Below are 26,318 nucleotides of genomic sequence, written 5' to 3'. Positions count from 1 at the left end.
AGCAACGTAAACACCTTGATGGACTCAGCAATCGGGAATTGAATCAAATGGATTATGAGCACTAAATAATTCGATAGCAGCGCATCAGTATGATGGCAAAAACACAGAAGGAGAGAATAGAGCCAAATATCAGACTAAACCACCAAAGATCCTCCTAAAAGAAACATCCAAGCCGGTCAGATACTGTTGCTACGAGGTCTGTACCTTACCTGAGCCTGGCCGGGAACTTGAACATTCATACCCCACAAACCAGTAACAAGGTTCATTGGGATAATTATACTTCCAAGTGCAGTGAGTTTAGATAGAACATCATTAATCTCGTTATTTGTTTGGGTCATTTCGATAGATATTTGGGCAAGATAGTTAGAGTGAGACCGAGAAGATATTTTTTCATAGTGGTTTAGTGACTGAAGCATGGTTATGAGGTGATCTAAAGATATAATAGATAAAGATATGTTATTCACTATCTGTTTAAAGAAATAATAATAAAGAAGTTATTTAATACTATCAAAAGCATGCCTTGAACATCTCCAAGATAGATGGCTACATCACTATCACCATTAGACTTCTCAGTACCGACAGCCATCCATGCTTCCCCTCGTTTGATCATTGTCTTGAGGACATCTGCTTTGGTGACCAGTAAGCGCAAAAGTCCCATCATCTTCTTTCTGCAATAGCCAATCCGACGCAACATGTCTGATTGCTCCGACTCTTTCAAGATGAGAACCAGCTCATCAATCGAATCCACTTCAAACTCAACAGCATAGATCAATGGTGCAAAGGAGTCTGTGATATCGTCCAAGATTCCATAGCATATCCAATCTATTCGCCTATTAGACAAAAAAATTGACTTTGCATTTATTATTATTACCTGGTGTGACATGAATATAGTCCTTGAGAAGCTTAATTCTCTTTCGCACGTTCTGAGGATGGTTCATGGGTCTTAAATGAAACTAAAGCATATGAAATTAGCATATTATATATATATATATCTATTGATTCTCTTACCGTCAAAACACACTCCTTAAACACGAGTATATGCATTCCAAGAGGCTTAAGGGGGGTTATAGCGGACGGATTCGGATCAAATGCTCTAAATGTAATAAAACAGTAGTTCTTAAACACTTCACACTTTTCTCTAGGTTCGTCCATAGCAATGTCCTCTATAGTCAAAGGGTGAATATTGAATATCTATAAAGAGATGTTAATTAAAGCGACCGTTATTGAAATTTTTATTTTTACTTTTCCGAGTGCCTTCATTTCTTCATCAGTAGGATCGAGAATATCAATCCAAAAACACCCCTTTTTAGCCATCTCGCTCAACTTCTCTCCAGCAGCTGGTATTTCACACAATGTACGCGCATGAATAGATGAGGCTTTAAAAGGGGAATAATATGTGATTCGGTAGACATCCAGATCATCAGTAGCGGGATACTAAACACCCAATTCATCAGCATATTTGCTTTCATCTCAGTTCATATAATTTACATTAGGTTCGCCATAATAAGCCCGACCCTGCCTGGCCCCATCGGGCATAAGCATATTAGACAATCTTCGTCGATGAGCCCGTCGAGGTAATTGCGTCTTTTGGAGCTCCCGTCTTTCCTGAATCACGTACTCATCCATTGCAGCATAGTTTATTTCCCCTCTCTCTTCCTCCACAGCAGGAAAGCAGACGTCTTGCTCAATCAGTAGAGATGCAGTTTCAGTAGTCTCAACATCTGATAAGTATGGGCTAGTTTGAGTGTTATCAATTCCAACGTCTATTAGCTGGCTATCTCTCGGTAATCCGTTACGGTAGTCATCTGCATTTATCACAAGACTACTCTCAACTGCATGGCCACGCATTGGGGCTGATTTGTCGTGATGGGGTATCTAAAATAAAGCAAAAGAAGCATAAAGGGGGATGCGATTTAAGTTGTTAAGACCTTACATTCAAAGAAGTGGGGATGCTCATGTAGCCATTCGAAGGCTGGAATATGGAATGATGTCTTTGCTGGGAAGAGCTTTCTGTTCTTCCCTCAGGAGACTCCCGAGAGCGGTAATGTGAGATTGGAGGACGGTCTTGTCGGGTGCTTTGCTTCCTTGTCATGGTTATAGTGGGTAATGTACCCCTTCTTCTCCACTTGCCTGTTTGACCTAGGTAGCGTGATCAACCGTCACAGGGTATGGGGGGCTATGCTAGACAACTTTGTCTATTTGACTTTTTTTTTGGTTTCTTTTTTTGGTAGATAGAAATCGTAGCAAACAAAAAAGGTATATAATACATGGCCATTCTGGCTTCTTTTATATTTATATATATCAATATAAGAGATAAAGAGAAAAATAAAGAGAAATAGAGAAATAGAGTAAGGTAATTGTATAGCTATTTGTTAAGTACTCAGGTCTTGAATGCTTTGAGCCACTTTATCAACCTGAGCATTTTGACTATTAGGTGATGATGTGTGCTCAGGATTCATATGAGCTTTGATAACATGCAATGCCTCCTGGAGTGTTTTTCCAGTATCTGTTTACAAAAAACTAGTTAGTTTTGCAAAATTTTATAATCTGCTCTGAACACTTACTGTCTATAGAGCTTAGGAATCTGACTAGTTCTTTGCATAGCTCATAGTCATCCACATCAATGGCCTTTTGCAGCAATCGAATGGTGTCCTGATATAAAACAACAACAACAGTGGTCATGCTTAGGTCTTATGTCCACCAAAATTAAAGTATGTAGACAGTCTTCTTTTTCTTTACCTTTCCGCCTACTGCAAGTGGCTGCATAGTTTGCAATATAATAAGATATGATGTGGCAGTTCGAAGGCGCCCATCTTCTAAACAAAACTGGTAAAAGTACTATTGAGTAAAACCGAACAAAAAGAAAGAAATGTAAAAATCAGCATTACCTCGAATAAGTCCTTTGGTTTTCCAACAGCCGAAAAGAGGTGATCCCAGAGAGCAACTTCTGTCTTTCTTGCACAGCTTACAATTACATCCAAAGCGTGTGGGAATTGGTCAAGGAATTTTATAACCAAAGGAAGTATGGCATCTACAATAATACTGTGTGAGCTAAAACTGTATAACTTAGAGAAACTTTATTAGGTAATACTTACCATCTCCTAAAGACTGACCAGATTCCTCCTCTAACACAGTGTGCAAAAGAATTTCCAAAGCATGACTAAAGTACACTAGCTTTTCATAAACTCGTGCAAATACTACTGCATCTTCTTCAAGATCTCGTTTCAGCAAGTGTCGCAGAATATGATGTATAAACAAATGTGTCTAAGGGATACATGTTAATTGTTATGAATTTGAATTTTAAATCTTAATATTACGTATTACCTTTGTTGTTATTTTGTAAACCATAAAACCTAGCAAGTCTTTATAAACCATATTCTGTTCTATGCCTACAATAACTCCCTTCTCCAGCAGAACAGCTTACCGACCATCAAATTAGATATTTCCCCCAAGTAGTTCTCCGTTTGATTAACTTACAATGAGGATAAAAATCAAGTGGAATATATATTGCATCTGCGTCCGCAAACTTTAGATCTCCTGTTCTCCATTGAGAAAAACCTTCCATATTAACAGATGCAGAAGGTGAATCAGGCTCAGGTCCAATTCGATAGCCCAAAGAAAATGGCCGCCCTGAGTAACCCCTTGCTGTAAATAGCCCAGGTGTGGTTGGTGTAGAAGGCTCACTTTCATATATGTCTTTTCCAAAAGTACTGAAGCCACAATCTTCACCACGAAGCAAATTTGTGAATAGCTTTATATATATAAAGGTTAGAAAATAATAGTGATAATAATGATGATAATAATAATAATAATAATAATAATAATAATAATAATAATAAAAGAAGCCTGATTGAGATTGACGTGATAAAATTACCTTGACTCCCTTTCCATCAACAACCCACAGAGAGGTTAATAAGTTGGCTACACTCTTTCGGCCAATCCAGTAATACTCGGTTTTTTCAGATAACATATGTATTTCGTATTGATTGTGTATCTCATCTCTTTCAACGTCTTCGCTGTCCTTTAAATACACAAGCAAGATTCATTAAATTCGATATACACTTTCTTTGAATTCTCTGGCTTACTCCCATAGATGGACACAGGATGAAATTTTTTCCATCTACCAATAATATTATATTGGCAGTTATCGCATCCTCCAACGTATTTAGCTGATCTATATATATATATATTTAAATAAGAAAAATATTGTTGTTATAATCACACAATCTATTGGGCAACGCATTATAGAAAAGAAAGAAAAGTCCACTTTTTTTTGACATACCTCCAAGACTTGGATTAAACAAACTGATGCCTCTAACTCTGGATGCATCGGTAATAATACCATGAAGGCGTATCTGTCTGGATAGCTTTATCCTGGCTAAATTAGCAGCAGGGTTTAAGTTTCCCATTGTAGGTGGTACATCACTACCTATGAAAATACTATAGATACTCAATACATTATCGGAAGTGTAGACAAGTAGAAAATTTCCACAAATAGTTATATAATTGGGTATTTGATGAAGCACTTCCGTGTGGAGAATATATGCATTGTCAAGATTACTATCTCTTGAATACAGACGAATCTATATATATATAGTAAAGTTATATTAATATAGAAGACAAATAGATATCGAAACATTTCTTCTACTTTTTTTATACTACCGTTTACCTCGTATGTTTTTCCATGATGCAAGGACGATATTTCGCATGCAGCTATCAGGACATGTTTATACCATGCGAGACCACCTCGTACCAAGAAACTCTTTTCTTGCTGTTGATTTCCAAACATTTTCCAGCGACCAGAGATTGTATTATAATGAGCTAAACCTCTTTTACCGGCAATTGCTATATATTTTCCGTCTCGACTAACAGAAGAACACTTTATATGAAATACACACCATGTTTTTTTTTTCAAAATTATTTTATTCCTTACCCTAATTGGCCAATGGTCTGTTATGTACATAGTAGGATACTATTTACTTTGGAATTTAGTAAGAATATATGAAATGATATACTTAATTTAACTTACAAGAATATGAGTCCATGCTACGGCGTCAGGATCGATAGTCGTAGTGTTGTTTTCTTGGTAGTCTCCTCCGCTGTTGTATAAAAGAAGTCGGTCATCTGCCTGTAAAAGACCTCTTCGTGCATTATCCTATACATTTACGGTTAAGTTAGGCTTTATAGTGTACCCAAATTGTTTAAGATCCCTTACTGCATTATGAAGTGATGTAATAGCCAACTTCGAGAAGGGTAAAGAGAACAAATGGATGTCATCAAAAACTACAGAATCTTCTACGTTTTGCTTCTCTTTCCACCCCCAGGTATCCAATACAAAAAGTTGATAGTTTCCGGGGCCCCAGAACTGAAATATAACCAAGTATGTCAGAATATTTTAATAAAACAAGGTGTTGATAATGTATTTGATCTTACCATGGAGTACACACCATGTATGTAAGTATCTTGAAGATGGCTATATCTATCCTTAAAAAAATGCACTCAATTTCTCGAACAGATAATCCTTGAATTATATATATATACCTGTTTATAATATTTGGATTGTTCTGTCTCTCCCCGAACATTTCTTCTAATTCACTCATAGAGGAAAGCAAGGTGCCATAGACGCTCCAGATAGCAAGTCCCCGATATTCATAGCCAACAGAAATAGCATATCCATCAGAAGTCCATGCGAGTGATTGGACAGCATCTCTTGAGATTGATTTATTATTAATAGACCCCCATGTGGTTGCTCCTCCGGTTTCCAATTCAAGAGTATGAGAGTACTCGGGTGGAGACAAATAGTGGTTTGCAGAGTATATGCGAATTAACCCACTTTAAATAAACAAAAGTATATGTTTAACATAACAAATTGTTTAATGATATGTAGCTTGTACTTACCTCTTAGTTCCGACAGCGATAAGAGAAAACTTGGCATTAATAGCAACACATGTCGCTTCTTCTCCTTTTAAAATATCTTCTTCTATACCATGAAATGCAACGCCTTTCCAATGAACCTTTTCTGTGTATGAAGGTGATGCTGGTGCAAAAGAAGCTGTGTCTCCACCAAAGTGCGTTTCCGTTGTCAATGTATTAGATCCACGAGGTAATTGACTTGATGGCGAGGTAGGAGACGTTAGCTTTGGGAGATAGGCTAGTGTTAAAAGTGCCCAATAAATTCCCATCCATCGCTTACCCCATTTGAGCCTGTACTGCTCTGTTTGTCAATATCGGGTATATTGTGAACAAAATAAGCTCTGCCTTTATCTGTGACCCAGACAGACACATTTGTCGGTTTGTCATATATCATACTAGTCACCCTTTCTATATGTATGTATGTATGTATGTATATATCAACAACTTTTTTATAAGTCACCATTATATTGATATTTTGTGACTATTTACCCAAAGGGTCTACAAAGATATTCATCCGGGATTGGAGAGAAGTTTGTGTTGCATTGACCTGTTGTGGGTTCCATGAAATACATTGGATCGCAGCAGGCGTTTGTGTTGCGATTATAAGCGTATCTTCAGATGAAGTGCCGCTGAGAAAGAAAGAGTTTGAATACCAGGCAACACCTCCGCAATCAGTTTTACTCTTCGGATCATCGTATCATTCTTACCACGCAATGCCAGCATCGATACGAATAGCAAGTCGAAATTTTAGGATCATAGTCTTTGGTCCTTTCCCCTCTCCAGGCCCTGTTACATAAGGATGGTTTGAATGAGCAAAACTAAACTCAAAGGACCGCTGTTCGAATGGAAGAATCGCATAAAGTAAAAGATAGTTTTTGTTTGTCTATGGAATATTTAACGAGCATCGAAAGAAAATAAAAATAAGAGGCAGCAACATGAGTTCAAGACGTTCGTTTGTTTAGAGAACATTTGATACTGTACAAATATCACAACTGCTGATCCATCTGGTTTCCACAAGATAGAATTGTTTTCGCCAAACTCTTTTATATGCTTTTCTGAGCGCTCTACAAAAGATAGGATAGTTGTTGGCTATGGAAAGGGGGGTTCTGTTCCGTCAATAACTGTGTCTGGACATAGATATGACAAGAGTCCTTTAAGAGCTCTTGAATAGTTCTCAAAATTTCCCGATATTCTACCTTGACAGACCAAAGATAAATGGCCGATCGAGTACAGGTAATGAACAATGACGCGTGGTGAGATGGTTTCATTGCGACGATGTCGGCCGACAGAGGAAGCTGTGCACCTGCTGGTTGGTCACTGCCTTCCACAGAGGAGGCTACCATCCCATGAGAGGCACTACGAAGAGATAGCTGACTGGCAATGCCGTTAAGCCAGTACATTTCTAAAACCACAGACGAGAAGTTAAAAAAGAGAAGTTAGAATTCTTAGTGCACCATGAACAGTTGGTCAGTAAAAGTCACGTGGAGGTGAATGATTTCACCTCTCTTTTTATCTCATTCATCATCCATGACAAGTCTACTTTCTCCTGACACTCGCATCAAGTGCGTAACTATATACTATTCATCGCAATTATTATAGCAGAATTATTCTTCTAGAAACTGAACGCTTCGATCTTTACTATAGGGTCAGCTCTGTTTTAAATCGTGACACGGTGAGCTATGGAAAACAACATCTGATTGATGGATCCGAGGAAACTTGCTGGAATTCAGAGCAAGTAAGTTAAATCTACTCGAGATCTCGATCAACATGCATATTGAGTTTCGTTTGTCTATTCATTTAAAAGGGTCTTCCCCAAAATATCCTTTTGGATTTCGGATCACCTGTTGAAGTGCAAAAGATCGCCTTAACTTTTCAGGGTGGTTTTGTTGGAAAAACATGTGTTGCCCTTGGAAGCTCCCCGTCTTCTCCAAATAACTATAATATACAGCTCAGTACATTTTACCCGGAAGACATTAACCCTACCCAAATATTTGATATACAACACAAAGAGCCTATCCAGCGTTTGAAGATTATCTTTGAAGAGAGCACGGACTTTTACGGACGGATTACTGTATATAAACTGGATGTCATTGGTGTTCATCATTAGGATATTTATTTATTTATTTCTGGAATCGTAGAAGAATATATATCTTTTGAGAAAAGCATTGATTCTTTAAAACCTTCTAATATTTTCTTTGATAATTATCCATATTTATACAGGTTTTAATATTTGCTCCTTGGGTTTAGGAATTTTAACCCAATTTTCTGACATTTTTTTGGAGTGCTTATTTACAGTGTGTTATATTAAATCATATTGTAAGACCCAGAGATCTCCATATTCCTTCATTTTCTTCATTTATATCATCAGACCCAAGTTCAAGCACTAAATATACAATGCAATTTCAGTATTTTCCAGATTTCTCCCTTGGTGTAGTTTTGGAAGCACAGATGCTTACGTTAATTGGATTTGAAATATACTTAAGATTAGGTTTACATAGTAAGAGGGTTTATTATTGTCGATGCTTGACATTTGACATCGAAGCATTTTTACAATAAAAATGCTGAAATGGATTAAAAATGAGAGCATTGACATCAAAGCACCCAACCTTTTTGTTAGATGCTTGGATGTCGAGATTTACAGGATTTCCACTCCAAAAGTTATATTTTTTTTTCAAACTATATATTTTGCAAAATCAAAACTTTCATTTTGTGCTCCGACTATATATGAAAAAAATAAATTAATTAATGCGGATAGAAAGAAATTTAAAGCAAATTAATAAAGAGCATGAAGAATGCTAATATGTGCGATAAAGTATTTAAAGAATGTCTACACTGTTTATTAAAAATAATATAAGAAAACATGCAATATCAATATATTGTTATAAGAAAAGTATATAATGCTAAGTTTGTAATATGGTTTTGAGAACTGTCTTTATCTATTATCTTTTTCTATACTCAAATCCTCCAACATGAACCCCAATCAAATCGCTATCGTTAAGAGAAGAAAGAGAAATGGACCACAAAAGGTTCTTCCGATCCACATCAAGAACATGATTGTGGAGAAATGTTATATAGAAGAGTCCATGACCCGAGCCGAAGCAGCCAGGGCATTTGGTGTCTCATGGGTGTCGATTAACAACATCATCACCAAGTTCGAGAGGGATGCTACTGTAGAGCCCAAGAAGCGAGGCGGCTCGCGCGCGGAAAGTCTTAAGATAACCGATGAGCATTCGAAGTTCATTCAAGACCTCTTGGACGAATGCTGCACCTTGACTCTTGGTCAAATGAGAGAGGAACTGTTTAGAAAATTTCCAGAGCTTCAAGAGCAGAACTTGAGCATCAGTGGCTTACATAAGCACATTATCAACAACATCGGGTTCACATTGAAGAGAACCAAGCCGGTCGAGGAAAAAAGAAACGACCCGAAGACTATTGAGCTGAGAAAAGTATACGTAGACAGTATGCACACGAATGGTTTATCGTATAAAACCAATTGCATTTTTGTGGACGAAGCAGGCTTTAATGCAAACCTGATCAGAGGACAAGGGTGGTCCAAGAAAGGCGAGACCAGCATTGTGAAGACGAGGTCGAAAAGGGGACTAAACATCTCAATTCTTGCCGGTATTTCTTACCAAGGTGTTGAGAGTGTGCAGGCGAAGTTGACCCCTGGTGGCACGACAGGACCAATTTTCGTTGAATTTGTAAAGACGATTATGGATTCGCTCGACCACAGTAATGCTGCCCCTCACAACTTCATTATGGATAATGCCTCGATCCATAGATCCCATCTTGTCACTGAATTGTTTGCTAATTCACGACACCACCTACACTTTCTCCCCCCATACTCTCCTTTCCTAAACCCGATTGAAGAGTGCTTCTCCAAACTCAAAACACTGGTCAAGAGAAAGCCCGGGTTGGTATGTGGTCAATTCTTGAAGTATATTGCTGAGTGCTCCCGCCATATCGCTATGGAAAACTGCCAAGGCTGGGTTGATCATAGCATTAGCTTCTTCCCCCAATGTACAAATAGCCAAAAATAAATTGATTTTTTTTTATATATAGTCGGAGCACAAAATGAAAGTTTTGATTTTGCAAAATATATAGTTTGAAAAAAAAAATATAACTTTTGGAGTGGAAATCCTGTATTAAATATTATCGGATATAGAATAAAATAAGATAAGAATGGGAGGGGTGGTTTTTACAAGATTTTCTAAGGTTGAATTTTGATTAAACACTACTTTTCTTCATCTCTCCTTTATATATATATACACAGAGATCGAAAACACATAATTGCCAAAAGTCCACTCTCTCTCTCATAAAAATCTATGCTTTCTTTTTCTTTTGGCTCTTCCCGGATGAAATAAATAGCGTTATTTCAAGTTTTTCTTTTCAGTCTTTGTTTACGGGACTTGTTCAAGTATTTATGAGGATTTCTAATGAACTCCTTTGAATTCGCCCATTTAAACTAGTATAAGATTCACTGATTCTCATCTTTAACATTATCTTTCCCAAAATTGTACTGTGTTTCATTTTGCTCTTAAAAACTAAACACAATTGTTTAATCAGATTAAGCTCAGGGAAAAACAAAGGCAGATATACACAACTACAGTTTATAGAAACAATACATTTTGTTATATCTTCAGAGGTATAAAGAGAAACTTGATCAATAATTAGATAATACCCTACAATATGGCAATACTGGTCTATTTCATCCACAACGACCTTTAATAATTTAGTACCCTGTTACTGCTCTTTTGCTCGTACACCTAATACTATAATTTAGTTTGCTCTTCTTATTAGTTGCCAAGTGAAGAAGTTTTGCGCTAGATTTGATCAAAGCTTTAGTCAAATTAGCATCAAGAATGTTGTATATACCAAGTACTGCAGGTGAGTTTCTTATTGACCATGATATGATACATTTTATGTTAATATTAAAGACATGTTACTCGAGATAAATGTTGTTTCGTAAATCTTATTTCGAGTTTGTTCCCTTTTTGAAACCTTTCCAGATGTTCTTGGAGATTTTTTCTACTATTCTTATCTATCAATTGAAACCGAGTATTTTTTCTCTTTTTAAAAAAACAGAACAAAGTTAGGCACAATACTCTTGGACTTCTTAAGTTTTGTATATGTCTATAAGTTTCTTTTTATGACCTATTCCAGGACGGCTGGGCTGTCATCGATACAATCAAATATGTTTTTTTTTATTCTCCTCATTAAGAATTCTTGGGTGACCAGTCTTTCGATATTTCTTTTTCAAAGATTATACTAAGCTTGTTCTTGTACTGTTTAGCCAAAGTATATGTTGCACACATATGTATTCCAAAGTGGTTTTTTTTCAGCATCAGAAGTACTTATAAAAAAATTAAATAGTTTGAAGAACATCACTCTATCCTGATCTGTGTATAGCATTTTGTCAAGTTTTATAGATCTTGCTCTCATTCCAATATCATCAGCATATTTAACCTCGTTATATCTCTGTGTAATAAATTTAATTTCACTGTTAACTTCTTGAGGTACCTTAACCAAATGTTTTATTGTTTATAAAAGCACAGCGGTTCAATACTATATCGCTCCTCATCAACAGAACTTCCTGCAATTGTGACATCTGATTTTCCAAAGTGGCGATATTTATTTTTAGAACTCACGTATTTTTAAACCAGTACAACATTGATTTGCATTTGGCGCGAAAATCATCATTGGGCCTGTGCGATTTTGCTTTTCAGAAACACTGTATATAAGGTAGTTTTTGGAAAATAAGAGGCTATGAATTGTGCTTAGTATGTATTGCCTATAGGATAGTATTGTGGACAGGAAATGTAGTTGCAGAGATATATCAAGTTACAGCCGAAACATCTATATTTACGACTGGATCAACATTTTCAATAAATATTGTATTTTTTATTTATTTTATTTTTTGTCAAGTATTAATTGGACAGCAAAATTATCTCTAAATCTGGTTGATCTCATATATTGACTTTGATACTCTTTGATCCCGAGACAAGTTAAATGGCGCCAGACCCGAATTGCTTTCTACATCTCAAAGGCTTGCCGCTTATAACCGAACTAATATAGCTTTAGATGAGTCAATTTGTTTTTTTTTGTGGGCCAATCTCACCAAACTTCCGTATACAGCGTGTCAATATTATTATTTTTTACAATGTACAATATGAGAAGTGTGTGTGACAATAAGGTTGCAAAAAACCTAAAAAATATATATACACACACAAGAAATAAAAGGAAAACTGTTTCATGCTTATACTTATAGTTTTGATCAACCCACCTTGAGAATCTCATGATTCTGTGCTCATTTTGTATTCTGGTAAGCTTCTTGTTTTGCTTTGTTTTATAGATATATAGTGTGTATGTGATCTGAACCAAGTCTGTATTTCGATAGCTCAGAAAATAAAGTTGAAATATTTATCAGATCTGATAACAGGAAACAATTGGATTGTCAACAAAAAGAATTGATATGTTTGAGATATTTTTGCTGCAATCTTGTATATGATTGGTGCCACAGAAATAAAAAGTTCAAGATAAGTGCAACACTCAACTCGCTACTCTAAATTGCTGACAGAACTCTTTAAAGTCCTCTTGATGACGTTTATTTGCGCGATTTTCGCTCTCCAGAAGACAAGTATCTGGTATAATTCTATCTCCACCCCTAAAGACTACAAAAGGAGCCCAGGGCGCACATTGGTTGAGATCATAATTTTTTCTCATTCTTTTAATCTGCACCTCCCTATTTTCCAAGAAATCATTCAAAATGGACATGAGCGACCACTCCCACACCTCTTCTGATTCTACTTCTTCTACAGACACAAGCATGGATTCAATGATGAGCATGTCTATGGGCACATTTCACTGGTCTTCTTCTGGAGACGCCATCTTTTTTGACAGCTGGATGCCTAAATCTGAATCAGCATACATCGGTACATGCATTGGTCTATTCGTATTCGCTATTTTATCGCGTGGAATGATGGCCATCGAAACCTATTTCGTTGCTTGGATATCTATGCGTTTCAACAAAGTACACGAAAACGATCGTGGCCTGAGCGAGGCACCGTTTGATCTTACTGCAAAACACAATGCTCATGTAAGACTTGTATTTCTTTCTTTCTTTTTTAACATAAAACAAACTACTCACATATTAACTATGTAGCCAAAGGACTGTGGTAATGAAGAATCTGGCCAGTCTGAATTGTCTCGAGCATCAGTTAGCTATTCCATCAAACGTCCAGTATACCCCTCTCGCCTTACAATGCCTGTCGTTCCTCCTTTTGTCTGGCATACCGATACCGTTCGCAGCTTCCTCACAGCATTCGCTTCATTCATCAACTATCTTTTAATGCTGGTTGTCATGACTGGAAATGGCGGCTACTTTATTGTAGTCATCGTTGGAATCTTTGTTGGAGAAATGGCATTTGGACGATTCCGATCTCTCGGTGGTTTCAGAGACGACCATTGCTCTTAATTAACATTTACGGATCCTTGACAACATAACGATGTTCTATTTCTTAATAATCTACCCTTACCTCCTATAATTACCCTTCCGCCTATCCTATTCATATCTATGTACATATATTCCCAAACTTATCATTTCTCTCATCAAGTCAAATACAATTATTAAATCAGTTGATTTTTTTTTCTAATATTATAAAACATTACTGTTTCTGCAGATTTAATATTTACTGCCATGTTGTTGTAAAATTGAACTCTTTCTGATTAAAGACCCTGAATATCAGGGTAGTAAAGTCTCATAAAGGAGTTGAAGAGGGGTGTATTATCCCTGTCATATATGCGGGTGAAGCATAAATCTTTCTATGGGTGGTATTCAGGATATATATATATATATATATAACCTTGTTTCACAAACAATGCTTGGGCGTTTTAACTAAACTTTTTTTGAACCTGGAGTTAATATACCGCTCTATAAGAATTCTTGGATTATAAACTCTATAATTGAGAGAACAGCGATTATATATATATATATATAATCAAAGTCAATAATACTAATGTTATGAATCGTATCTAAAGGTAGTATTATTTTGGTGCTATATAATGTGGTAAGAAAAGAAAAAGAAGAAAAGAGGTAATTTTAGTAGGAGATCTTTGAAAGAGTTTTCAGGGTTTAAGGGTTTAAGATTAAATTTTCAGTGCATAGACCCGAAAACATAAATAGAGGAATAATTGCTAGTAAACATCTTTTATTTAAAGTCGAAGATATGCTTTTAAAAAGAAAAGAAAATATATTGTTGTACTTTAATCATACGCTGACCATTACGGGTGATGGAAGATGAGTGAATGATTTCTTCTTTATTTTAATTTGATGGTCTCGCCGAATTTTGGGAGCGCTTCGGCTCGATCCATGAATTCTTCAATTGAGTCTATTTTTTACAGACTTTTGCGTGTTAAGTCAATATGCTATCTTGATATACTTTCTTGAGATTTTCAAAGCCAAATAGCCGAGAAAAATCCTGTCAAATGCCTAATGACTATTAAGCTTATTAAACTGTCTATGGTTGATATATTTTTTATGACAAGAAATGTTTGTTTGGGAATAGTCCTAAATGAGTCGCGGCTTATATGTATACCTCAAAATGGGAGATACACAGGAATTGAAGTACAAGATCCAAATAGACTTTTTCGGAATAAAACTATCCTAGATTCTCATGATGTGTCGGTCTAAACCTAACTGCAGTTAATAGTACTCCAATTATATCATATAGTCCTTTTGCAACCATAAGTCACACAAAAATACAATATCCTTCCCGTGTATTACATTCAATGAAGAACAAAGGTTATTCCCCAAAGAAAGTCATCGCGTGTGAGTATGACAAGAATCTGATACACAGATTCTGTAGGAATATCTTGATAAACAAGACATTAAATGTAAAAGAAAAAAAAATCTCGTAGCTTTTTTGATAAACAAGTAATGTAATTACATCGATTATATATTAAACTTAATAACAGTCAGGTCGTTCTTTAAGATATTTCTTTCATTCGTTCAACACTTTAATATAGAAAGTGAAATAATAATAATAAATGTTTTATAGACCCACAGTATTCTTTTTTTTATATAGAAAATTAAGAAACAAAATTTCAGAATGAGGCAAGACCTTGAAGTGTCGGTGATAAATTAAAGGACGGCCGTCAAAAACAAGCGACCAATCAATCTCCCACCACAAGCAAAAACCTCGCAATATTGGCTAGGTCAAAGGGAAAAAAAAGGTTACCTGGGTGTATAAATAAGATATGCCTTGGCTTCAACTTTCTGTCTCTTTCTCTCACGATTTTAAACATCAAAATGACTCGCCTTGGTTTTGCTGTAGTAGCTGTTGCAATTCTTTCTGTTGCCCAAACAGCATCCGCACACTTCTCTCTCACTTATCCTCCTACACGCGGATTTAGTGAGAGCATCGAGGCCAATGCTCCCTGTGGTGGATATGACACACCCTCAGCCAACCGTTCTTCATTCCTTCTGAAAGATGGCTTTGTCGAGATTAATGCCGAGCATCCTTCTTATACATACCAAGTCAATATCTTGATCAACAGCAACCCAACTAGTGCTGATTTCACTAGCTCAAATCTCGTAACTGTAGCTAGTGGCCAGAACTCCTTCCCTTTGGCTGCCTGCATTCCCGTAAACTTGACCGATGTTTCCGGTGCTACAAATGGAACCTTGGCTACTCTTCAAGTCACATTTAATGGAGGTGATGGTGCATTGTACCAGGTAGGTTTTATTTAATTGTATTAAATATAAACCCACAAATGCTCATATTTTATATTTTATCTGTAGTGCACAGACGTTGTTTTGACAAGCAACACCGAGGGCTTTAACAGCAGCAAGTGTATCAACGCTGATGGTTCTTCTTCTAGTGCCACTGCTTCCCAGTCAAGCTCTGCTCCTCAAGCTAAAGGATCCAATGGCTCATCAAGCGGTGCCTCTTCTTTAGCCACTACTGGTAGCCTTATTTTCGGTGCTGCTGCTATTTTGGCTTCCATTGCTCTTGCATAAATATCTTTTATTGATATACAAGCCTTTATTTTTTTTATCCCTTAGAATAGTAATTCGTTTATTTTTATATTATAAATCTTTATCACTAAACAAAGCAAATAAATGAGAAGCAAAGCAAATAATTTTAAGCCTGCACATGTATAATAAATCGATAATTCTAGGGTTTATTTGACTTAAGCTCAATTCGAGTAAGAGTTTAAACCTTGAATCCTAACTTTCGCATACACTCAAGGTGTGCTTTGATCAACTCTTGACAATTCTCCTCTCCTTTATCAAAAATACACTGGTCGCGAGGCTTTTTGGTTTCGGGACAGGCACAACATGGTTTGATAGGCTTTCCTTGTGCGTCGAGTGGGAGAAGTCCAGAGTGAGTGAGGTTGGTTTTGATAGATGAGGTTGATTCTGCCATTGTGAATGAAAAGGTAAAGAAAACACAGGAAAAAAAAACGTGCTTTTAGAATTTTAAGAGTCATTTTCGGATAATATATTTTCAACCCAGACTTCTTGATGCATTATCTATATGATTTTTAGACCAGAGACCATGTAATCCAAACCATTCTATAAAATGACTATTTTTTTTTTTTTTTTTTTAAATAAATATATAGCTGATAGTGCAAATATCGCATTAATACTCTTGACCTTATATTAGATTCATAGTATAAAGATTTACATAAAGTATCAATGATCTAGATTTAAAAATATTATTATTATTCTTTTGTTGAGTGTGCTTACAAATCATTCTACAATATTTTTTTTCAAAAGAAAAAAAAAAAAGCAAGGAATGTATTGGTAATTGCTTACTCTATAATTTCTAATATTTGCAATGTCCCACCCAGCGAGGAACTGGTACTACTTCTCTAACATTCTCGAGGCCAGTAAGCCACAAAAGCAGGCGCTCAAATCCAATACCATAACCCCCGTGAGGAGCACTACCGTATTTACGGAGATCCAGATACCACCCGTATTCCTCCACATTCATCCCAGCCAATTCCATCTTTTGAGTCAAAACATCAAGCCTTTCCTCACGCATCGAACCACCAACAAGCTCTCCCACACCAGGAATCAAGAGATCAAAGCATCCTACTGTCTTTCCATCATTGTTGGTTCTCATGTAGAATGGCTTAAGATTGGCAGGATAATCTGTTACAAAAACAGGGCGTCCGCAGTACTCTGAAGCCAAGTAGCGCTCGTGTTCTGACTGTAGACTAGACCCCCATACAGTAGGGAACTCGAAACGTTTTTCCTTGTCTTGGACACGCTGTAGGACATCAATTGCTTCGGTATAAGTCATTCGTGCAAAAGGCTTTTCGATACTCTTGTGTAAGCGGTCCAGGAGTGTCTTATCGGTCCATTGGTTAAAAAATGCTAAATCTTCTGCACAAGTATCAAGGACATGTCTAGTTGTGTGCTGAATACTTGCTTCAGTCACATCAAGAAGCTGATCAATTTGGTCTATAAATGACATCTCTGCTTCTAACATCCAAAACTCTGCCAGATGACGCGAGGTGACAGATTCTTCTGCACGGAAAACAGGACCAAACGTATAGACTCGCGAGAAGGCAGAAGCCATGATCTCAGCATGTAGTTGGCCAGATACAGTGAGATAGACGGGTTTCTTAAAAAACTCGTCTTGGGTGGAAGGTGTAGCAGACCCTGGAGTAACCTTGAATACCTCTCCACCACCTTCACAGTCACCGGATGTTAAGATGGGTGTATTGGTAAGAATAAATTCCTGACTCTGTGCTTGTTGTGATGGACTGATGAGTGAATGGATCGGCAGAGTTAGAGCCAACTAAAACGCACCGCAAAGAACTGATGAAGACCCTCGCTGGCTGCATGTCGCACCCGGAGAACAGCACTTCCGGTGTTTGCACGTGCGCGCAAGTGACCTAAGTTACGCATGAACTCTAGAGAGTGACGCTTCTTTTGAAGTGGATATGACTGTGGAACGAAGAAAAAGAAGAAGAAATAAGAAACTGCGGTTGGATTATTTGATCCCTGTTTACATTATCGCACTCTCCGAGAACTCGGACTGCGTCAACCTGGAGCTCCTTGGCTTGCTCCTGCCCCGGACTATCCGAGAGTAACCCCTTGAGCTCAACACAGGCACCGGTACTCAATCTGAAAGCAACTGATAAGCTTATACAAACTCGATGGGTAAAATACTCACTTCTTGGCATCGTCCTCGTTAAGAATGGCTTGAATGCCCTTGAGTGTACTGCCATCATTAACCATAGCAAAACAAACTTGTTTCTGTTTGCGCACAGACCTCACCCAACCCCTCAGCAATACTTCTGTATCTTTAGGCTGATTATCAGCCAACAAAGACTTGATTGTCTTGGTAGGAAAGAGTTGTTTAGGAGCCACAGTAGAGTAGTGGGAAACACTACGTAATGCTCGTAATGGCAAGCCGAACATTTTATAGATAAAAAAAGTAAAGAAGACTAGTGAAAAAACAAGAGTTAATTTGGGACCTGTCAGATTAAAATCGTGATGTCACTTTTAACAAAAATGGTCACTTATTTATTTTTTTCGGTATGCCCCACCCTCGAGGACTTTGGTTCTACGTTAGAATCTGTGTATTTGAGCCGAACTTGGACCCACTTTGTCAACTTCACTGTACTTCTCCCTTGCGTCGACTCCTCAGCTAATAGATAGACATGTCTGCCACAGAAGCCGCAACCGCACCCCCAGCTCGTCTCTATTCGCCTTTGACGACAACGGCATTTACGCTCAAAGACCAGCAACCTGCTGGATCGCCTTGGAATCCTCTCCATTGGCCCCATTGGTTCAACTACCAAAAGGCCCGTCTCGGTCTTCCCAACCCTGGCAGCTTTGAGCGCCTCCACAGAGAAGTGAAGGGTAAGAAAGTTGCTGGCTATACAGTTTAGCTTTTTAGATTCCGAAGCCTTTTGACCGATACGCGGTTATTAGACACATTCACCACCAACTACCTCTTCGATGGAGCACAGGCCAACATTGTTAAGGAGTTGTCTGGAAACTTTCATGTTCAGCATCAGTTCTCGCTCGGCTCCCAAGTGATGCCACCAATGTACAATTTTATGTCTGGTTATATGACCGAGAGAGTAAGTCAATTGGGTTGCTTTGAGAGTGATAAAGAACAATATTGATATATTCTTGAATAGACTATGGTACAAGGAACTATGGATAACGATACCAACCTCAATGCAGTTATCCGTCAGATGTGGTCTCCCCGCATGGCCACCAAGATTGTTGCTCAGGTAAGCTGAATGAGTAGGATTTGGTTGCGATTTTTTTTTCATGGGATAATATGATCAAAAAAATACTTAACCGATCCACGCACTTGAAGCTCACCAACATGCCTGGCCACTCGATGCTCCAAGTCGAAAACGATTACACCGGTTCTGATTTCTCCTTGAACCTCAAAGCCATGAACCCTAACCCTATGGAGTTCACTGGTCTCTATATGGCTTCTTACCTTCAGTCAGTCACTAGTAACTTGGCAGTCGGATCTGAAGTTGTTTTGCAGAGACCTACAGCTGATATGGAGGAGACCGCCATGTCACTGGTAGCCAAGTACACCGGCTCTGATTTTATTGCAACTGCACAGCTCCAGGGCATGGGCGCAATACAAGCAAGCTACTACCAGCGTATCAACGAGAAGGTTGATTTTGGTGTTGAGCTTAACATGATGGTTCAGGGTCAGCGAAGAGAAGCTGTTGCAACAGTCGGCGGCAAGTTTGATTTTAGACAGGCCACCTTTAGAGGTCAAATCGACACCACCGGAAGAGTATCAGCTGTATTGGAGGAGAAGATGGCACCCGGATTCTCTTTCCTTGTCAGTGGTGATTTGGATCATATGAAGGTAATACAAAAACATATTTTTATTTAATTTTTGCATTGACTGACATATGCATTTCATAAAATATTTAAATAGGGCCAGAGCAAGTTTGGCGTTGGTATCATGTTGTCTGCTTAGATTATCTCTCAAGTGTTTATGTAGCGTGTCTTGTACAATATATATAAAACTAAAAAAACAGTTCCAGACACTGCATCAAAAAGACAACTTCAATTTCCTCCTTGTAAAATCAATGAGTGGACAGGGGGGCTTAATATACATATATAATTATTTCTCTTGTTTTTGAGTGTGAAAGTGCTGTGGAGCCAGCCTTCTCCGGATTTGGGTGTTCTCTCGCGTGCTAGCCAATCAACGATAGCCAATGAAGTGTGTTAATGGTTGCCTTGATTCCGAGGAAGATTGCGCCATTGAAGACCTGCTTAAATATCAGCCTGATTTTTAACAAGGCCCCTTTTAAACGCTTTCTTCCCTAAACGCTTTCTTAGAATGAGCAATTCAAAGACTTTTTGCTCTCGGCACCATCCGGATTTTGTCAAACAAAAGAAGGTCCATTCGGACTTTCTTAAGAGTGTAAGACCCACGTGGATTTACTACTGACGGGCGATCCTAAACTATCTCTCATATTGATTTGACAGGAACTAGAGCAATTGCCCTTGAGGGACCAGACACCTATCAACAATCTCTGGTCAGTTTTCGATGCAGCACCAGCCCAGCAAAGAATCCTTATCCTCAAAGGACTTTTGTCGACGTGCTGCACATCTCAGCTTTCCTATCTTGCCTCCGCCCTGCAACCTCTCTTACGTATAGATTTTACGGTTATTTTACCAATAGAAATTTCGATAAAAATTTTCACTTACCTCGACGCCCAATCCCTCTGTAAGGCTGCTCAAGTCAATAAGCGCTGGAGAGAGATTGCCGATGACGATATTCTCTGGCACCGTATGTGTGAGCAACACATCGATCGCAAATGCACAAAATGTGGCTGGAGACTAGCTCTACTCCAGAAACCCAAACTTATTCGATCACCTGAAAAACGAGTGCGAGAAGACTCTACAGAAGACTTGCCGAACAAGCGTACAGACAGAAAGCTGTGGAAGGATATCTATAGTGAAAGACTTGTAGTTGAACGACATTGGCGCAAAAACAAATATGTTCACCGAGTGCTTAAAGGACACATGGACGGTGTTATGTGCCTTCAGTTTTGCGAATATCAGAATATGCTTATCACCGGATCTTATGACAAAACAATAATCGTTTGGAACCTTGAGACAGGCGCACTACTAGAAACCCTTAAAGGACATACTCGCTGTGTACGTACACTACAGTTCGACGATACAAAACTTGTAACAGGGTCTATGGACAATACACTACGTATTTGGAATTATCGCACTGGACAATGTATTCGTACACTTGAAGGCCACACTAACGGCGTTGTCCATTTGCATTTTGATGCTCGCATCCTTGCCAGTGGCTCAGCTGACGCCACTATAAAAATCTGGAATTTTCAGACAGGGAAATGCTATACATTAACAGGCCACACACATTTAGTAAATCATGTCAAGATTTACAACAATAGTACATCTTTGGTCTCTACTAGCGACGACACAACCATACGTATCTGGGATCTCGAAAAGCGTACCTGCACCCGTGTTTTGCAGGGTCATCTGGCACCTGTACAGGTCGCAGTACCAAGCATGCCAGGCTTAATTCACCGCTTCGAAGACTATACAGCCAATCTTCAAATTCAGAAAACACACACAGGCACAAGCTTTCAAGCTCCAAGCACTTCAAGCACTACTTCTGTCCCTGTGATTATATCTGGTTCCCTCGACACTAGTATCAAGATATGGTCAATAGAGACTGGCAATTGCCTCGGGACTCTTCTTGGCCATGCCCATGGCGTGTGGACGCTTGCTTATGATAAGCAACGCCTCGTTAGTGGTTCTCACGATGGTATTATAAAGATATGGGATATCGAAAAGGGAAATCCCATGTACTCTCTTCAAGGTCATACTTCGGCCGTTACTGCTATCGCACTTGGAGATGCAAAAGTAGTAAGCGCCTCAGACAATGGAGAAATTCACATCTGGGATTACGGTGCGATTATCTAGCAAAGTTCGTTCTATTTGTACATACTCTTACTTTCTTTTTTCTCAAACATAAAGGGAAAAAGGATTACTTTAAATATAAAACGAGAAATGGTGTATTGAAATGTTGGAAAAAAAAATAAGGAAAACGGGGAAGGGGAGAAATTATCAATTGCGTATATCGAGGAACTACTCTTGGCCAAAGCCCATTGTTTCTTCTACAGCAAGGGTTAACTTAGCCACAAGAGATTCATATGTCTTATAAGGTGGCATATCAATACGGTTGAAGCTGAATAAAAATAAACAAATATCAATAAATAATAATAATAATAAAATATGGTTAAACCCCAAATTAAATCTTACCAAGTGTGTGCCTTTGGCAGCATAGTAACTTCGCCAGCCTTTTCAATTGTGAATCTTCTGGGGCCATCACTTCCCTGTAAATCCTTAAAGCCGTTGACTGGAATACGAGAAGTACCAGTGGTAAACTGAAGTAAACGCGATTTCTTTTCACTGTCCCAGGAGCTCACGCACTATTATTGTTTTGATGAGCTATTTACGTTGTTTGGAAACTTATAAATACATCACGTAAGTTCAGAAATTACCTTCCAGAACCACTGAATCACGTCATCTTGCTCAGTGTATCCTCTATAATCGGTGTGCTTCTTCCAGTCGTCAACGTCAATCTCGGCAATACCTCCGATTAAAAGTTCAAGTTCTCGTTCGTCAAACACATTGATAAGATCTTGAGGGATCAACTGGTTAAAACCATCCTTAAACGCCTTGAACTGTTCCTCAACACGCTTGGAGATACGCCATTCAGTGATCAAACTTGATAGTGGATAATGTTAAAGACTAGTGGTATAATATCAAATCAATACACTTACTCTACATATTCCTTCTTGTTTTCTTCTGTGACTTCAATGTTCTGGCCATCAGGCTTCAGATCAACAGTAACTAATTCACCAAAACGATCATCATCTGTGGAGAAAGTGAGATCTAATACATCGGTTATATCGTTATCTCTAATTGGTAAAAGTTAGTTTTATTATTATTAATAGTATTCTTAAAGGTTGTGTTTGTTGTATGTAAAACAAAATGACTTACAGGATCCACTTTAAACTACGATGAAATTCAGCGTCGACACTTTCCATGTCAACTACCGCCACACGTTTGTTCAAAATCATCTTGTAGAATGAAACAATAAAGAACGCATCAAGGAAGCGACGGTGGAAGATTGAAAGACCAACTACACGACCAATGAATCTGAAGTAGTTGAGATGCTCAGGATTAATACCCGAGTGAGGGTTAATCTGAAGTGTATAGTTGTCATGAGCAGAGTACTCAAACAAACTAACGCAATCAAATGTTAGTAAGAATATACGTCTTTTTGAGAAAAAAATCCTATTATAGTTGTTTCACTCACCAGTAAAATGGATTAAACATTTCGTGCGAAAGTAAGAAGAAGAACTCTCTGTAGTGTGGTTATTAGTACGATAAGTGTAAATTTAGCACAAGATAAGTTACCTTGAAAGACCACCATAATCCAAACCATCTTCGCCCTCAAATTTAATCATCAGACGTTTCTTCAGATCTGCTGGTGATTGTCGCATAACCTCAGCATAAGCATCTTCGAAGATGTGATCGCGACGAACTTTGATATGACACTGGCCAGGAACAGGGCGCAATGCTGGCTGGGATCTGAAATAGATGAGTTTTCGACGGAAATCTCTCTTGTACTGAGGTACATTTTGGTCCAAACTACTTGGAAGACGAGGATCTGTACATAAGATATATAAAAAATAATGGTCAATTGTGTAGTGTATGTTATTGATTGTTCACTTACCATCCCAAGTGGTAGTCTTTGTGTTATGGTCGACAAAATAGACGCGACCAGTATTTGTCAGGCGCATTTCCCAGCCAGAAGGAAGAGGCCCAAGTTGTGATACAGGTTGTACCTGAACCTGGAGATGTGCTCCAGGACCAATGGTGCTAATGTACTGCTGTCGTCTAGGGTCTACCCAAGTCGTGGTGCGCGTGTTGTGATCTACAAAATATGGGCGACCTTCGGGCGTTGTACGCATTTCTATTCATATGTTTTCATAGCTTAGCACACATTCGAACGCATTTATATATTACTAACTAATTATCAAGTACTATAGGCAACATTTACCCCATCCTGGTGGTAATGGGCCAGTTCCTGCAGTTGTCATATTGTTTTGTACACCAAGGTTGGTTTGGGGCGTGAGAGAGGTATTACTGGTAGCTGCTGGTGTAGCAGAGCTTGGAAGTTGTGAACGAGTGTCAAGCGAGGTTGAACTATTTCCTGCCGCAGAGCGTTCTTCGGGAAGTCCGCGTGCATTATGTCGACGTCTTTCTAGATCAGTGATTGTCTGTTGCTCTTGTGCAGTTCCAGCTCTAAAGATAGTATCCAAATTAGATTTCTAAAAGAAAGAAAAAACTAAATAAATTTATACGCACGAAGGTCGTTTCCATGTGGTGGTGCGTGTGTTGTGATCCACATAATAAGGCCTTCCGAGATGATCCACACGTCTCTCCCATCTAAAATATTTTTAGTGATATAAACACATGTTGTATAAGTATATTGTCTGTGCTCTATTACCCTTGTGGAAGGTCATCTGTGTTTGCAGACACAGCAGGTCCAGAGGCCGGATAATCGGTCACAACTGGTGGTTGCGAGTTTTCTTGAGATGTCTGCCCAGAGGTAGTGGCCTGAGAAGTTGTTCCGGGAGCGAGGGTATTGGTGCCATTGCGAATAGGTGCATTGACATTTGTTGAGAGGTTAAGAATGAGTTTTCCGTGGACTGTCTCGTTTGCATTGGATTTTTTCAGATCCAGGTTAAGCATTTCTTAGGATGGCTGTATTAGTAAAACAGCCGTCTATCCATTTTATCTGCCTCAAATACAATAGAGAAGGAGGCAGATACAGATACAGAGAAATTGAGAATGAAATAACTTACCGTCACCACCAACATCGATATCAAATACATTTCCAACCTGCACGTTAATGACACCCAAGAAGCCTTGGTCCTTCTTCTTGAATTTCTTTTGGTCAAACACCTGGACTGCAATCACACTCTGGTTCGTCACTTGTCTATCCTTTTTTAATTAAACCCCACAAGTTGCCTTGATATGATAATACATACAAATCAAAACTCTCATTCCAATATGGATTCAACGTTTTCTTCATAACGGTCGTCGTGTGGGTTTGTTCGCTGTCTACGGTCACCACAGCTATGAAGCAGGACACGAGAAGGATGAGTGGTGTGAATAAGAGATTGAGTACTTACCAAATGGATCGGGCAACTTAAAGAATAAGTCCTTTTTCACCAGACCATCTGCTGCAATCACAGTCAAGCGAACCGTTTTTGTCTGTGGTGAGCTTGGCATTTGTGAATAAAAGCTTCTTGGGCGAGATGGAAGGATCGCTGAAGCTTATAGAAAGTTGAATCGTATTTCCGTCCAATTTCTTATTCAATTGCAATGAATAAAGCGGGAGGAAACAAACACAAAAGCTACAATAAATATAAGAGTGAAAGAGAGAAAGAGAGAAAACTACTTTTTTTTTGCTGGTACCCTGTGCCACCTTGTTTCTCACTTTCCTTACCTTGAATTGGAGAACAGAAGGCTAGCCAATCACAACACACGGTATCGAGCTGTTGGTCGGGACAAAGTGACTTACAATGGAATTGCAGTGTTTGGTTTCCTGCTCTCCTTCCACAAAGAACAGTCCATAAGCCATCCCAAACAAGGTCTTTAATAGGTTATGTTTTTTTTTTCACAATATCAGAAACAAAGCCATTTATTTTACTTAATTTATTCACAGCAATGAATGTTCAATTTTGGCAAGGAAAGGCATATATATGTGTATGTATGTTTGTATACATGTACTATTATTTTCTAAACAACGTTAAAAATTATACATCATTACATCTGCCAAGAGAAACCCGATAGCGAGAAAGAGGGGTTTTATTGGTGTCAAATGTAAGAACTATTAGGGAGAAAATCCAAAGGAGAACATTTGTGTTTTTGTACATCTTTACATACCCTAATTAATCTCTTGCCATTCCTAATAATTAATCTAGACTTCGAAAACATCCAAGAAGTTCCTATCTCGAAGCTTTTTATAAATAACTATGAAAATTAAAGTTGAATAATCAAAACAACATTAAAAAATATCATTTTTTTTAAAGAATTTCTCTAAGCCATTAATGCATAAAGTGTAATTCACGCGCTCAATCAAAAAAAAAATTGCATCAATAAATTGATTTTTGATTTTTAAATCTGGGATCTTGCTCTTGCTTAGTGTATCGTCTAAATACTATTGTTTACGGTAAGTTTGTATACCATTAATACATCATTTCTTTTAATAGTACATGCATTGATTGGATATGTAGTATTTCTTTGAAGCAACTATGAATGTAATGAGGAAAAAACT

At 38.1% G+C, this 26,318-nt stretch overlaps 11 protein-coding genes across 11 annotated transcripts; 5 read left to right on the top strand and 6 right to left on the bottom strand.

Moving 5' to 3' along the window:
* Positions 1-61: 61 nt before the first annotated feature.
* PHYBLDRAFT_154408 (hypothetical protein) lies at positions 62-1,314 on the bottom strand (the record flags this gene model as incomplete). The annotated part of the gene is made up of 6 exons (XM_018433324.1): positions 62-154; positions 210-430; positions 520-822; positions 872-953; positions 1,009-1,191; positions 1,243-1,314. The coding sequence occupies 6 exons, from the start codon at positions 1,312-1,314 to the stop codon at positions 62-64; spliced, it is 954 nt and encodes a 317-aa protein (XP_018296579.1).
* A 1,058-nt stretch (positions 1,315-2,372) lies between these two features.
* On the bottom strand, positions 2,373-7,256 carry PHYBLDRAFT_163644 (hypothetical protein; the record flags this gene model as incomplete). Its single annotated transcript, XM_018434849.1, has 21 exons — positions 2,373-2,506; positions 2,565-2,652; positions 2,740-2,838; positions 2,889-3,031; positions 3,096-3,264; positions 3,325-3,419; positions 3,478-3,751; positions 3,875-4,021; positions 4,086-4,174; positions 4,283-4,583; positions 4,670-4,879; positions 4,934-4,972; positions 5,030-5,128; positions 5,162-5,365; positions 5,434-5,479; positions 5,542-5,832; positions 5,899-6,137; positions 6,194-6,321; positions 6,403-6,542; positions 6,621-6,796; positions 7,110-7,256. The coding sequence occupies 21 exons, from the start codon at positions 7,254-7,256 to the stop codon at positions 2,373-2,375; spliced, it is 3,258 nt and encodes a 1,085-aa protein (XP_018296578.1).
* A 184-nt stretch (positions 7,257-7,440) lies between these two features.
* On the top strand, positions 7,441-8,320 carry PHYBLDRAFT_179587 (hypothetical protein; the record flags this gene model as incomplete). The annotated part of the gene is made up of 3 exons (XM_018438171.1): positions 7,441-7,475; positions 7,558-7,648; positions 7,718-8,320. 3 exons carry the CDS (start codon positions 7,441-7,443, stop codon positions 8,018-8,020), a joined length of 429 nt encoding a protein of 142 aa, XP_018296577.1. The 3' UTR covers positions 8,021-8,320.
* A 2,882-nt stretch (positions 8,321-11,202) lies between these two features.
* On the bottom strand, positions 11,203-12,210 carry PHYBLDRAFT_62699 (hypothetical protein; the record flags this gene model as incomplete). Its single annotated transcript, XM_018441003.1, has 4 exons — positions 11,203-11,423; positions 11,562-11,644; positions 12,032-12,118; positions 12,197-12,210. 4 exons carry the CDS (start codon positions 12,208-12,210, stop codon positions 11,203-11,205), a joined length of 405 nt encoding a protein of 134 aa, XP_018296576.1.
* Positions 12,208-13,590, top strand: PHYBLDRAFT_121988 (hypothetical protein). Its single transcript, XM_018428841.1, has 4 exons — positions 12,208-12,235; positions 12,311-12,557; positions 12,668-13,009; positions 13,076-13,590. Exons 3-4 carry the CDS (start codon positions 12,680-12,682, stop codon positions 13,385-13,387), a joined length of 642 nt encoding a protein of 213 aa, XP_018296575.1. The 5' UTR covers positions 12,208-12,235; positions 12,311-12,557; positions 12,668-12,679; the 3' UTR covers positions 13,388-13,590.
* A 1,666-nt stretch (positions 13,591-15,256) lies between these two features.
* Positions 15,257-15,817, top strand: PHYBLDRAFT_102826 (hypothetical protein; the record flags this gene model as incomplete). Its single annotated transcript, XM_018427740.1, has 2 exons — positions 15,257-15,646; positions 15,713-15,817. Coding segments are annotated over 2 exons (495 nt in total), but the record flags the coding sequence as incomplete, so codon positions are not given.
* Positions 15,818-16,127: 310 nt separating this feature from the next.
* Positions 16,128-16,340, bottom strand: PHYBLDRAFT_107633 (hypothetical protein; the record flags this gene model as incomplete). Its single annotated transcript, XM_018428008.1, has 1 exon — positions 16,128-16,340. One exon carries the CDS (start codon positions 16,338-16,340, stop codon positions 16,128-16,130), a length of 213 nt encoding a protein of 70 aa, XP_018296573.1.
* Positions 16,341-16,742: 402 nt separating this feature from the next.
* Positions 16,743-18,349, bottom strand: PHYBLDRAFT_107910 (hypothetical protein; the record flags this gene model as incomplete). Its single annotated transcript, XM_018428020.1, has 4 exons — positions 16,743-17,669; positions 17,735-17,872; positions 17,938-18,070; positions 18,102-18,349. The coding sequence occupies 4 exons, from the start codon at positions 18,347-18,349 to the stop codon at positions 16,743-16,745; spliced, it is 1,446 nt and encodes a 481-aa protein (XP_018296572.1).
* A 149-nt stretch (positions 18,350-18,498) lies between these two features.
* On the top strand, positions 18,499-19,969 carry PHYBLDRAFT_185237 (hypothetical protein). The gene is made up of 5 exons (XM_018439050.1): positions 18,499-18,793; positions 18,866-19,017; positions 19,078-19,173; positions 19,263-19,778; positions 19,851-19,969. The coding sequence occupies exons 1-5, from the start codon at positions 18,592-18,594 to the stop codon at positions 19,890-19,892; spliced, it is 1,008 nt and encodes a 335-aa protein (XP_018296571.1). The 5' UTR covers positions 18,499-18,591; the 3' UTR covers positions 19,893-19,969.
* Positions 19,970-20,404: 435 nt separating this feature from the next.
* Positions 20,405-21,883, top strand: PHYBLDRAFT_107845 (hypothetical protein; the record flags this gene model as incomplete). The annotated part of the gene is made up of 1 exon (XM_018428015.1): positions 20,405-21,883. A coding segment is annotated over one exon (1,479 nt), but the record flags the coding sequence as incomplete, so codon positions are not given.
* A 71-nt stretch (positions 21,884-21,954) lies between these two features.
* On the bottom strand, positions 21,955-25,276 carry PHYBLDRAFT_29789 (hypothetical protein). Its single transcript, XM_018439955.1, has 14 exons — positions 25,171-25,276; positions 25,027-25,114; positions 24,841-24,974; positions 24,483-24,729; positions 24,341-24,421; positions 24,033-24,277; positions 23,706-23,945; positions 23,387-23,639; positions 23,286-23,333; positions 22,967-23,212; positions 22,747-22,884; positions 22,465-22,690; positions 22,223-22,392; positions 21,955-22,148 (listed from the first exon to the last, which is right to left on the bottom strand). Exons 1-14 carry the CDS (start codon positions 25,268-25,270, stop codon positions 22,049-22,051), a joined length of 2,316 nt encoding a protein of 771 aa, XP_018296569.1. The 5' UTR covers positions 25,271-25,276; the 3' UTR covers positions 21,955-22,048.
* Positions 25,277-26,318: the final 1,042 nt, after the last annotated feature.

The sequence above is a fragment of the Phycomyces blakesleeanus genome (assembly GCF_001638985.1).
Source record: "Phycomyces blakesleeanus NRRL 1555(-) unplaced genomic scaffold PHYBLscaffold_3, whole genome shotgun sequence".
Classification (NCBI taxonomy): domain Eukaryota; kingdom Fungi; phylum Mucoromycota; class Mucoromycetes; order Mucorales; family Phycomycetaceae; genus Phycomyces; species Phycomyces blakesleeanus.
The sequence above is the reverse complement of the archived record's forward strand: the minus strand, read 5'-3'. Positions and strand labels throughout refer to the sequence as shown.

Coding starts and splice junctions, on each gene's coding strand:
- PHYBLDRAFT_29789 (XM_018439955.1), bottom strand. CDS start 25,270: ATGCCAAGCTCACCACAGACAAAAACGGTTCGCTTGACTGTGATTGCA. Junction 23,946..24,032: donor CCCATTACCACCAGGATGGG/GTAAATGTTGCC, acceptor ACATATGAATAG/AAATGCGTACAACGCCCGAA. Junction 22,691..22,746: donor AACAAGAAGGAATATGTAGA/GTAAGTGTATTG, acceptor TCCACTATCAAG/TTTGATCACTGAATGGCGTA.
- PHYBLDRAFT_121988 (XM_018428841.1), top strand. CDS start 12,680: ATGGACATGAGCGACCACTCCCACACCTCTTCTGATTCTACTTCTTCT. Junction 13,010..13,075: donor CTGCAAAACACAATGCTCAT/GTAAGACTTGTA, acceptor TTAACTATGTAG/CCAAAGGACTGTGGTAATGA.
- PHYBLDRAFT_185237 (XM_018439050.1), top strand. CDS start 18,592: ATGTCTGCCACAGAAGCCGCAACCGCACCCCCAGCTCGTCTCTATTCG. Junction 19,174..19,262: donor CCACCAAGATTGTTGCTCAG/GTAAGCTGAATG, acceptor ACGCACTTGAAG/CTCACCAACATGCCTGGCCA. Junction 19,779..19,850: donor GTGATTTGGATCATATGAAG/GTAATACAAAAA, acceptor ATATTTAAATAG/GGCCAGAGCAAGTTTGGCGT.